The sequence below is a fragment of the Barbus barbus genome, assembly GCF_936440315.1.
Source record: "Barbus barbus genome assembly, chromosome: 13".
NCBI lineage: Eukaryota > Metazoa > Chordata > Actinopteri > Cypriniformes > Cyprinidae > Barbus > Barbus barbus.
The window spans coordinates 24,480,663-24,494,336 of record NC_136741.1 but is presented as its reverse complement, the minus strand read 5'-3'; the positions used below and the strand labels follow the sequence as shown (position 1 = coordinate 24,494,336).

The window sequence follows — 13,674 nt, the reverse complement described above, 5'->3', positions numbered from 1 at the left end:
CAACCTATAAAACCTGTAGTCTCCTTGCGCTCTCACACGCTAAAGATGTGCAGATGTGTGAATACTGACAGTCTCGTGCGCACTGGGTCAGTAAAACTGCACCTACTAAACCTTAACGAGTTTAAAACTCTCGAGATACGAAGAAAATGCCTCTCCTTACATTGAATTTGAGCAATGCAACTTTGGAGATGGAAGACACCGGAGATGAACCCCGGAACGAGTATTTAGCTCAAATCGAGATCGCGCTTCTGAGTGTAATCTTTCTCTGCGCATCGACTCTGAACTTTGGTCTGCTTCTGGTTTTGTGGAAGAAGAAACAGCAGATGTCTAGGATGCGCGTGTTTGTGACCCATCTCTGCCTGGCGGACCTGGTGGTGGCCTTTTTCCAGGTGTGTCCACAGCTGATATGGGACATAACCGACCGCTTCATCGGTCCTGACCTCGTATGTCGTCTGGTCAAGTATCTGCAGATCGTCGGCATGTTCGCCTCCACTTACATGATAGTTGTGATGACTGTTGACCGTTATCAGGCGATCTGTAACCCCATGGTGACTTTCCAGAGGCGACGCGCGCGCTGGAACCTGCCAGTGTGCGTCGCATGGCTCGCGTCGTTCGTCTTCAGCGTTCCGCAGCTTTTTATTTTCTCCAGGGTTCAGATCGCCCCGGGTGTCTACGACTGCTGGGCACAGTTCATTCAGCCGTGGGGACCTAAAGCGTACGTGACGTGGACGACGCTTGTGATATTTCTGGTGCCCATCGCAACCGTGATGGTGTGCCAGGTGCGCATCTGCCGCGCGCTCCAGATCAACCTGAACCTGAAGACCCAGCAGCAGCAAGGACGTGATGAAGGACACCTGCACCCTCTTTCTTCCAGAACCAGCAACGTGGCGTCGGTGTCCAAGTCTCGGATTAAGACCGTGAAGATGACGGTGGTGATCGTGCTCGCCTACACCGTGTGCTGGGCTCCGTTCTTCACCGTTCAGCTGTGGTCTGTGTGGGACGCCGACGCGCCGACCGAGAGTAAGAGAAAGTCTAATAGCAGACACTTTTGGGTGTTAAAAAATTGCATTGTGCCATCTTAATCTAAATGTAAAAAGATGTGCTGTTGAGATATGCCTTTGCAAAAACAATATGGCTGATACAAGGTGACACAAGTTAATTAATATTTCTGTTTAATATCGTCACCTATGGGCAACTGACAAACATAACAAATAACAAAGTATAAAATATTGGTTAAAGAAAGTGATTAAAAAGTGGAGACTGGAAAATTTCACATCCTGAATGATGTCGTCAGATATTGTTTTATCATTATTATTAAAATTATTTGAAGATTTATAGAGCTACATCATTTTAATCAGGGGAATTGTGATGTGACCTTGGAGTTTTTATTAAACTGTTAAAAAAAAATATTTTATAAAATATTATAAAATGCTTAATACAAACTAATACAAAAGCACACACACACACACACACACACATTTGTTTATGATGTCACCTCCGTAACTCATTTCTGATTGGTTAAGCTAATGGAAGATGTTCCAAATTATGTTCCAACACTCCTCACTCCCCCTACATGTTACCTGGAGCTATGCTCAATCAATATGAAATGTTTCGGGATATTTATTAAGAATGTGATCAAATGTAATGTCTTCTGTCTAACCAGTATATGTGTATATATTTTTATATTTCAGCTGCAACCTTCACCATCCTCATGTTGCTGGCAAGCCTGAACAGTGTTGCCAATCCATGCATATATCTGCTTTTCACTGTGAAGTTCCCCAAATTGTTGGGAACTCTCCTGTGCATGAAGCATACAGACTTGAAGGAGTCACTGCCTGAGGAGGCTACAATGGTCAGCTCTCTGTATCTGAGCTTTAAAAGCCACTCTGACATACGGTGAAAATGAAACGACACTAACAAACATGTCCAAATGCCATGAACGTGTACCATGTTAGTATTCTTTGAAGTACGAAGCAGAACATGTAAATAGTACATGCATATGGTTCAGTACTACTGTATATATCACAGTACCATTATATTACCATTTGATACATCGCTGTACTGGTGCTATTACAGTACTTATATGTAAAGAAAATCACTGGTCTCATTGTGAAGTGTATCAAACAGATTTTGAGGTTTATGATTTATTTTTTTACACTGAATTAATGTTAAACTCCAATTTTATCTCCCGCCGATCCTCCATTTCTTTCATTAGCCCCTAACATTTATGACCAAACTGGTCATAGTCACTTAGTGATTTTTATTATTTCTAGTATATACAGGTACATCTCCAAAAATTAGAATATCATGAAAAAGGTCAATATTTTTTGTCACTCATTTCAGAAAGTGAAACCCATATATTATATAGATTCATTACACACAGAGTGAAATATTTCAAGCCTTTATTTCTTGAAATTTTGATGATTATGGCTTACAGATAATGATAACCAAAAATTCAGTGTCTCAGAAAATTTGAATATTACATAAGATCAATAAAAAAGGATATTTTAAACAGAAATGTCAGGCTTCTGAAAAGTATGTTCATTTCTATGCACTCAATACTTGGTTGGGCCTCCTCTTGCATGAATTACTGCATCAATGCGGCGTGGCATGGAGGCAATCAGCCTGTGGCACTGCTCAGGTGTAAGAGAAGCCCAGGTTGCTTTGATAGCGGCCTTCAGGTCATCTGCAGTGTTGGGTCTGGTGTCTCTCATCTTCCTCTTGACAATACCCCATAGATTCTCTATGGGGTTCAGGTCAGACGAGTTTGCTGGCCAATCAAGCACAGTAACACCATGGTCATTGAACCAGCTTTTGGTACCTTTGGCAGTGTGGGCAGGTGTCAAGTCCTGCTGGAAAATTAAATCAGCATCTCCATAAAGCTTGTCAGCAGAAGGAAGCAGTGCTCTAAAATTTCCTGGTAGATGGTTGTGTTGACTATGGACTTCAGAAAACACAGTGGACCAACACCAGCAGATGACATGGCAACCCAAATCATCACTGACTGTGGAAACTTCACACTGGACTTCAAGCAACATGGATTCTGTGCCTCTTCAGTCTTCCTCCAGACTCTGGGACCTTGATTTCCAAATGAAATGCAAAATTGACTTTAATCTGAAAAGAGGACTTTGGACCACTGAGCAACAGTCCAGTTCTTTTACTCCACAGCCCAGGTAAGACGCTTCTGATGTTGTTTCTGGTTCAGAAGTGGCTTGGTAGCCCTTTTCCTGAAGATGTCTGAGCGTGGTGACTCTTGATGCACTGACTCCAGCTTCAGTTCACTCCTTGTGAAGCTCTCCCAAGTGTTTGAATCCGCTTAAATATTCAAATATTTTGAGATACTGATTTTTGACTTTCATGAGCTGTAAACTCTAATCATCAAAATTAAAACAAAAAACTTTTGAAATATTTTACTTTACATGTAATGAATCTAAAATATATGAAAGTTTCACTTTTTGAAATAAGTTACAAGAAAAAATGAACTTTTTCACGATATTCAAATTTTCTGAGATGTACCTGTAACTGTACATAGCAAGCAGGAAAATAAATTGCTCACCGTGTGTGGTGTCCTAATCCCAATCACAGTGGTGTACAAAATACAGTGTCTTTTAAATATTGAGAAAAACATCTGACTACTTGTGTGGTGGATATTGTTATAAAAATGTCTGTTTGTCAATAAAGTGCTTTAACGTTTGACATTGGAATCAGTTCATGTTTGAAAGGTATGTTTTTAATGTAATTTGTGGCTTTGAGACTTGTGAGCTTCAGGTGAAAGATAAGACTAACAACAAAAGTAAGCCATGTGTGGAGAGAAGCAAAGGCACAACTAACAGGATAAAAGAGCATGACAGTATTTTTTCAGCTGGTAAGACATGACTACATGTGGTCTGACCCATTTAATTAAAGCTATAACCCACCCCCAGAGGATGAAATATCTAAAAAGGAAAAAAGAAAACTGGAAAGACGTGTCAAAAAGAGTACATACAGTTCCGATTCTCACAATACGGGGCAGGGAAATGTGTAGCAACCACCAATACATCAGAAAGAGTTTTAAAATGTTTTTCAAGAAGGCTCAGCATTTGTTCGATCAGAAATGCAGTAAAAAAAAAAAAAAAACTCGATGCGAAGTTGAATTTTCAGTATATTATTATTATTTATTCAGTGTCACATGATCATTCTGAAATCATTCTAATATAATGATTTGCAGCTCGAGAAACATTTATACAATACCCCCAGGATTGTTTAATGAATAGAAAGTTCAAAAGAACTGCATTATTTGAATTTTTTTTTTTTTTTTGGTAACTATAAAATTGCAGTCAAATTTTTTTTTTATTAAAAAAATTGTCCTTGCTGAATAAAGTATTAATGCAGGACAGTTGCCCTCCTGGAACAGGTATGGACACCTGGTGGTGCCTAATAGGTAACAGGAAAGTAATGAAAAACAAAAAATTCAACAGAAAACACCTAAATGTGGAAATTTTTATAGTGAACTTTGTGTGACTGCTTAACACCTGAATCAATGAGGCTTTTAATCTTTAGCTGTGGGATGTTACCAGATATCGATAAGCAGAAGCTCACATCTCCATGCCATTCGGCTGTGTCTGTCCAATTTTGATGTGATTCCCAGAAGCAGGATCTTGGACGGTCATATGTCATGCCAGTCTGTTGAAATGTTCTCTGCAGTCGGGACACAGTTGAGCTGCTTAGAGCACAGTGTGGTGACATGCCTGATTGCATGCTAATTTCCCTCTCCTTTGCACAGCCACTTTCATTTTCGATTACTTTAGAACTTAATATTGGACTGCTTTGAATCAGCTTTGACTGATTATATACTGTGGAGTTCTTCTGAGAGTGCTTTTGAGAACCTATTGAGTGGTTGAATGTCAGCAGCATATGACAAACAGTGCATGTATTACTCATTGAAAGTGGTTTAGCTATTAAAGTGGTACACTGGTGAGAAGCATGCGATTTCTCTGGCATCCGTTATTTAAGTTCTTGACATTGGTGCACGTACAATTTGTTGCCTTTGTAATGCTACATTTTCAACAAAAAAACATTCTAGTAGGTAGCCTAATGACAGATATGCTCCTGACCTACATGTCAATATAAAAAGTATGCTTTTAACACAGCTTGCCACTATAGGTCAAATGATTAGGAGATTAGAAATGCAATGATGTTTCTATGGGGATTTGACAAGTAGAGGTATACATCAGTTGGGCCTGCCAATGTAACTCTTTGATGGCTTAGACGGAAACCTTAATAGATATGGTGGCACAGTGATCCATCTATTCAGTCAGAATATGCATATATACACCTTTGCCTTTCTCCTCAGCAGCTGGCTTATTTTTTTATTATACGCTAGGAAGTCAGTGTAATCAATGTTCAGATTTTTCTACCTGACATGACCCTTGAAAACATTGTTGTTATATATTTTGATTACATTATTATTTTTTTTATTTAAAGCAAAGGCAAGACACCCCAGGTGAATAGGGTGACTAATAATTAACTAATAATAATACCATACTCCCCTAGTTTATGAAAGTAATGAAAGTGAAAGGTTTGTAATAAAAGTGACGTGACATACGGCCAAGTATGGTGACCCATACTCGGCCATTAGGCCACGACTTCCCAATTGATATCATTAAAGGAGCAGTTAACCCATTGGCTGAAAACATTTTCACCCTCAGCCCATCCAAGATGTAGAAGAGTAAGTTTCTTCATCGTAATTTAGTATTACATAACTGGCTCACCAATGGAATGAATGGGTGCCGTCAGAATGATGACAAGATGCATGCACAACTTGTGCTTTGATCTGCATGTAATCAACGCATGCGTGTGAGTTTTCAGTTTTGGGTATGAACTAGCTCTTTAAGGTATTTTAACTTTAAACCAAAGCTTCTGGCCAAAATAATCCATAATGGTGCTTCCTCCACTGAAAAGGTTCATTCCTTGTCGTCCTCTCTCATCAAAATCCACTGAAATTTATTTGGAACTGTTTTGGACTATTCACGTTTTTTAACGGTGCTTCAAATATTTCTCTCCCGATTCGGACTCATAGTTTAGCCAGAAGAAAATGGTAGTGCTGTCAAACGGTTAATCGCGATTAATTGCATCCAAAATAAAAGTTTTTGTACTGTATATATATACATATATATATATATACATACATACATGCATGTACATATTTAAGAAAAATAAGTTGTTTATATTTGAAATATACTCATTGATAATATAAATTATATAAATACATAAATATATACATGTATATATTTTCGAAATATATACTGTATGTGTGTGTATTTATGTATACATAATAAATATACACAGTACACAAACATATTATGTAAACAAAAACATTTATTTTATCATTTGACAGCACTATTTGGAATTTATTATTGATGGAGCTTTTCACTTCGTGAGGATTATTGTGATGTTTTTGACAGTTGTTTAAACTCTCATTCTGACGGCACCCATTCACTGCAAAGCATCCACTGGCGAGCAAGTGATGTAATGCTAAATTTCTCCAAATCTGTTCCGATTAAGAAACAAACTCATCTTGGATGGCTGGAAAAGTGAGTACATTTTTTTTTTTTTTTTAGCAAATTTTCATTTTTGGGTGCGCTATTATTTTAAGATTTTTTATATAACAGGTTAATATGCAAATAAGGCATTATCCAATTAAATACGTACTAATTTGCAAACATTTCCTGCCCAGAAATCTGAAAATTTGATAAAGCCCGTTTCAAAATTTGTTTTATTTTGTTGACTTTCTTGAGATAAATTTCTTGAGATGTTTTATTTTGTTGACTTTCTTTACAGAGGGGACTTCCATTTTATCACTCCATAAATCAGAAAATCCTGTCAATAGCGAGAAAAGAAGTACATTTTCACCATGTTTTTAGGAATAAATTGTTCATTAAAAAAACTTGTGGATGTTTTCTTTCCACCAATCTAAATGCGTATATTTTGATACAAAATTATGCTACTGTTGGAACATGCATGGAAACTGTATTTTGTATTTTCATGGAAACAGGTCTGTGATCTTTGAGTGTTGAATGGAAGGAAGCACATGGCATGAAATTGCAAGCACAGAGGAAAGAGATGGTCACATGTATCACTGCTGAAAAATTGTGATATGAGAGCTTTAAGGGAGACTATCAAAAATTGCACTTTGATATACGCCAATCTTGTCCAAATTATCAGTGTGCAACATAAAACGACATGTTTTTGATCTTTAGTCAGTGTGTGATAGTAAACACTTTATCTTGTTCAGGACAGGGGTTTAAAAATAAATAAGTAAATAAATAGATCCAAACCAGTGTTATTTTAGTTTTACTGAGATGTTGTTTGCTATATTTTTAATATTTAAAATGAGTTTTTTTTTAGATTTTTCATCAAGTTTTAGTTTTAATTTAGTTGTTTTTAGCTGTTTAAAATATGTCTAGTTTTATTCATTTTTATTTCAGTTTTAGTTATTTTAGTAAGGTTATTGCCTTGGAACAATATTTACTTTTAAATAAACTATACAAATAAATGTCCATTGAATTGAAATAGTGCTTTTTTCATAATTGGCTTATATAAATATGGCTTCAGTACAACAACTAACTAACTAAATAAAATGATTTAATTTTGGAAACATGTTGTCTTTGCAGGTATAATTTTTCATACCATAAATAAGTATTTTATATTTGGTGGTTGGCTTTGTTAGATTTTTGGACTCCAGACTCTAAAAACAGCTTGTGTTGAACATTATTTGTGTGAAAACAGCATGAGGCTGGATGCGTTTGTGTTGCACAACTGCTCCCGTTTTAGCATTTTCACTATATCTCTGTGTCTGCTGGGCTCACAGACCTGCTGTGCAATGAAAATGCGAGACACTGTCTTCAGAGGTTTGTTCAATAACCCGCATGATGTTTTTCTAAATGTTTCCTCCCATATTGTTGCTTACTAGCAGGCAATATATTCATGTTACGTAATATGCAACAAGATCATGAATTACTAATAAATGAATCTGTAAATCAAAATTGACATACTTTTTATAATTGTGTTAAATCTATAGCTGTAAAAATAAACTTCTTTGAAAACATGTTGAATTATCATACACTGTTGTTCCTCATATGAGTTTGTCTTGTTTTCTTATTTTTACTGAAAAACAAAACAATTAAGACCGATTAAGTGTGGAAGGCTTCATAGAGATTATCAATGTAAACAGACACATTTGTTCAGACAGACTTTCAAATCTTCTTTTATCAATGCCACATCAACATAACACTTCTACATTAAATTTAAGTAGATTTTCACTATTTTCCCTAAGCAGAGAAGCTTTGGTATTAAACTTGAATATTGGAGTAATGATTTTGATTTTGATTTACCCGTGCAAGGCTTCGTTCAGCTGCTGTGGAACTTCAGTTCATTCAGTCAAGATAGAGGGGGCGGAGTTATGAGATTTTACTGACAGTTTGAGCGGATCCAACAAGATTTAGTCACAAGCTCTTTTTAATACCCCTCACTGGCTAAATATTTGTAAAACAGGCAGACAGACGTAAAGGGTACCAATACCATTGTTTTATGGAAGAAGAAGAAGAAAAAAAAACACTGCCACCAAAAAAAAGGGCACTTTGGAATATAAGGGAAAAAAGGGCATGTGCTCTGCACAGGTTGAGCCCTACCTGTGCACGTGCCTGCATGTCACGTTACAAATACACACATTGTTTGTGCCTGCCTATACAGAAGTTAAAAAAACAATGACAGTTCAATATAAGAGCAAACCATCTGATACCAATCATACCAATCAGTAACACTGTAAAAAGTGAGAACATGCAACTGTCACATGCACTCAGTCAGTCTCAGTGACTTTCACTGATGCAACTAATGTAATCAGGTGGATTTAATTGTAAATAGTACATTTTAGATCCTAAAAACAAAAATAAAAAACAAAGAACTGAATTTCGAATGAATTTAGATCCAGGTGCCTGTTGTATTTAAAGAGATAGTTCACCAAAAAAAGAAAAGAATCACCTCATTGCATGCTGGAGCCACAAAACAGATGCTGGTAAAATCGTTAATTTTATTATTATTATTTATATGTGCATGTTGGTACTCATACCACAATGTTTAATTAATAAGTTGATTTATAATGTAAACAATGATCCATAAATGCAGTTTTATTTATTTATTTATTTATTTTTCATGCTCCTGTTCACTTTGATTAAAGTGTGGTAGTGCAGATGGACCTCAAAATGGCTTTTGTTCAGAAGAAAATGCTAAAAATCACTCTCTGTTCCGACAGACAGTAGGAGCAGGAACTGCATGGCTTCTCTGATGCTTCTTACGTGAATAGTCAAACACTGTGCAACTGCAGTTCAAACAGTGTGAGACCAATTTGAGAGCCTCTGTGTGCACGTGTGACATCATTTGTGCAAAGATTTTGTACACGTGTCCTCTGAAATATATGCTCAACTGCAACCGAGGCTGTTTATATGATGTATAAGCTTTGAGATTCTCAGAAAAAACCCATGACACCAATGAGTCACACCAACGCACTGATAGACAATGCATCCAATCAATCTAATCAAGATTTTGAGGGTCAAACACTTTATGTCTCTACAACCTGCTATCCTTAACCTAAAAGAGATTATCTGCACTCAAAATGTAAGAGACTTTGTTCCAGTGACACAGAAAATTCTCTTCAATATGCTCCTATATTTAATAATAAAATGACAGCTAATAATAAGCGTGATGTTGCACAACGTTGAGGGAGACAGGAAAAATAAAACCCTCTCAACTTAATCAATGCACAAATGATCAGATGAAACTACATTTCTTCTTCATTTTAAAATATTCTTCAGTGTACACAGCATCTGTGTGAGAGGTTACGTAAAACATAATTAGAACATGTCTCAGAACGTGTCAAATTGAGCTGCAAAACAGAGCAGATCCAAGGTAATAAACTCTAACAATGCAGTAATGTATGCTTCACTTTTTTCTTTCCTTTTCAAACTCAAAATATAATGGCAACATGATGCAGGTTTCTGACCTCTTCCAATTTTTGAAGATGGATCTCAAAATCATACAGTCACTGTTGGAAAGGGTTCAAATATGCAGAAGATGCTGGAAAATTAAACAAAGTACAGGAGCTGGAGGATTTTTCTGAAGAACAGCAGGCAGTTGAACTGCTCAGGACCAACACGGGACTCATGAACAACTATCACAACACAGAAAAACCCGTGGATCATCCAGGAAACAACACAGATTATTAAAATTCAAGGGTATGTAAACTTTTGAACGGGGTAATTTTTTATTAAATCAGTTATTATTTGTCTTATGGAGTATATATAAACATCTCTTCTGTGAAATAACTTATTCAGGAGAGTACTAAATAAAAGTAACTAAATAAAAGTCCCTCTTATTTAGTTAAACTTATTTGCATATTCTGCAAGGGGTATGTAATCTTAAGAGCACAACTGTATATATATGTGTGTGTGTGAGTGTGTTCTTTATGAAAATCCCAGTAAAAATTTATGACCATTATAATCAAAACAAGACAAGCATTTATGATCCAAATTTTGCTGAGGCACAGTGGAATTAAAAAATAATATAAAAGTGTGCCGCTAGAGAGGAAGTGAGCTGGAAATGAGTTTTGGGGATAAAAAGATCTGATCTGTTCATAATAAGACTTTGATGCCTGCTGACACCGTTAGCTCTGGCATATCAGAGGCTTTCAAAGAAAAGAATTGGATCAATGAACGTGTCTCAATAAGGGCTTTAAAATTTCCATACAAGCTTTGAACGTTGGGCAGACAGCATAAGGAAGCATGAACTGACTGAAAATGGATAGGCCAATGCAGGTGGACACAAGGAGTAGCATTCCATATGTCTGTCAATAGATCTCGGCAATTTCTTCTTTTTTTTTTGTATTATGTTTACCCTATGTTGGTGAAAAATAAACATTGGACAGTAAACAAACAGAACTGTTTTATCTACAAAACCATAACCATACCAGTTTTTAAATTCACAGACTTTAAGAGTTATACTTTGGTGCACAACTCATCCTGCACCATTTGACATAGCTGATATCTCAAAACATGCTGCTTGTTGAAGAATGTGTGCTTTTTTATTAGGGGCTGAAGAACAGGCCAACAATTTTAGTCACAGCCTGACGCTGACCTCAGGCTCAGGCAGACCACAACAAGCTGTGACTGAACTGCTTCCCCTCAGGAAGATACAATAGAAGACATTTGCAAGTTTTGTTTCTTACAATGCAAATTTTAAGTAAATATTACCCTCATCCAGTGTTCTTTTTGCTTTCTGCCTTTCTGAATAAAACAAGTGATACATTTGTGAATTTGGCATCACTTAATCTGATTCTAAACAGCTGATAGAAAACACTCATACTTGATTGCTGAAATATTATCAGAAAATATGATTCTCAGGATCAGAGACACGTTAAGATAACCAGAGGCCACTGGGCTACAGCATTACGGTAGGCCCCCCTACCCCAGAAAATCTCTTATTTTTATTTTTATTTATTATTATTTATTTTTTTAAGCTTTCTGACAATTCTTTGTCACATATCTTTTTTTTTTTTCTTGTTAATATGCTAGTTAACATTCACAACACTGGTTCTGCGTAAATGAATATGCAAATTCACTCTTTGCCACAAGGTGGTGCTTATGGAACATCAGAATTATAGCCATTACATAAAGTAAACATACTATTACAAACTCCATATAAATAATTATAAAAAAAATATAATTTCCCTGCAGCCAGTGGCCCCCTTTCCAGTGTCGGCCCCTGGGCTTCAGCCCCCTGGAGCCTGTGCGCTAATGTGCCCCTGCTCAGGATAGTATACATTAGTTTTTATCAAGTCTAGCGATTGCTAGAAGTTTCTAATGAAAGTGGTGAAGTAAAATACACAAACAGGTGACAGAGAAGATCTTAATACATAAATGAATCTAGCAAAACCTCCACAATATCTTTTTAAATCCACATACCATGACAAAAAATATTTGCTTATAGCATAACATGACAGATAAAATAGAAGTCCACTAAATTGTAAACTTCATTACTATGATTAATTTTAATTAAAAAAAAGAAAAAGATTTATCTTAGTTGCCACAAAAGGAGTTGTCTGTGTCCACTGCTAGATCATACAGTCTTACTTCACCCCATGGTTTCCCCTCTTCTGCCTTATATTGTGTATGTAACGTGCGTGAGAAGAAGCCGATCAAGGCATTTTGATCTTAATTCCTGATGCTCTCGGGAGACAATGACCTCATCGTCTGTCCATTATTGAACACGCGTGTAAAGCGCTCAACATAGATGCTGATGTCTCCACTCCATATTCCCCACTCAACCCAGTGGACATAAAACAAATGTAACCAGAGTATCCTTTTCTATTTAATGCCACACTGTGCACTGCTTGTGCGCCTGGTTGAAAGTGGAACACAAAAGCACCTCTTAGAACACAGTAGGGATGAAGAACAGTGCACTCTAAATTCGTAAGCATGTCATCTTCCATCCATCCAACTGCACATGCATATATTCAAATCCAAATCATCAAAGACTGGTGGTTGCGCATGTCTTCAACAGGACTAAATAAACAACCGAATGCACTGACCATGCTGGCCATGTTTCTCCCATTAGACAGAACCTCTGAAAGGTTTGAGTCATCTCACGCTTTGTGGGTGCCCAGTATCATATTCCACGTGAGCCTTTTTTTTAATAATCAAACTATGTTCCTTGTTGGATCTGAGAGCTAAAGGCAAAGTAAAGGTTAGTTTCTTTTCATTATCATTTTTTGTGGCAGGGTTTTAAGATCTGATAGATGAAAGGAGCGATGGCGCATATAAACAACTCAAGGAAAAGGTCAAGATCAGTCAACATTTTCACACATTCTTAATGGGTTTCTCCAGTGAAAACCTGAACAATACGAGATGATATGTTTTTACTTCATTAGCCACAATGATGGTCCAGGGCAACACTGAGGATTTTGTACTTTTTGTACCTGTACTTTTTTGTCGTACAGAAGTTTATTACTGTCCAGATCACAGTCAAGGACAACTCTACCAGATTGCAGAAGCTGACTTGGTTGAAGATTCTCTTTTGATGGCAGTGGTAATTGATTAGTCAGAATCAAGTTCAAGTTTATCAAGTTCAAGTTAATTGTATAGTGCTTTTTATGATACAAATCGTTGCAAAGCAGCTCTACAGGAAATTAAGTTTCCACAATATATTTATATATTGCAGAACCTTAATATATTTAACTTATGGCAAAATTCTGTATGTTGTCTGAGCTTGGCATTATCTTTTCTCATGTGTTCAGTCATCTCAGATCATTTAAGGGTTGGATCCAGACTGAAGCTTCTGTAATTCCTAGTTACCACGGGATGTTAGGATTTATTCTAGATTTTATTCTAGATTTAAACAGATAGAGTGTGTCTGAACCCCGAAAGTGATCAGGAAGGCTATTCCAGAGTTTGGGAGCCAAATGTGAAAAAGCTCAACCTCCTTTAGTGGACTTTGGACTATCCTAGGCACTACCAAACGTCCAGAGATTTGCAACCTTAGGGAGCGGGTTGGATTGTAGCGTGGTAGAAGACAAGTTAGGTACGCAGGAGCTAAACCATTTAGGGCATTATAGGCAAGTAATAATATTTTTTAAATGATACAGAA

The 13,674-nt window shown here is 36.7% G+C and overlaps 1 protein-coding gene across 1 annotated transcript; it reads left to right on the top strand.

Annotated features, from left to right (window-relative positions):
- Positions 1-146: 146 nt before the first annotated feature.
- Positions 147-1,900, top strand: LOC306878957 (oxytocin receptor-like; the record flags this gene model as incomplete). The annotated part of the gene is made up of 2 exons (XM_079431590.1): positions 147-1,020; positions 1,692-1,900. The coding sequence occupies 2 exons, from the start codon at positions 147-149 to the stop codon at positions 1,898-1,900; spliced, it is 1,083 nt and encodes a 360-aa protein (XP_079287716.1).
- Positions 1,901-13,674: the final 11,774 nt, after the last annotated feature.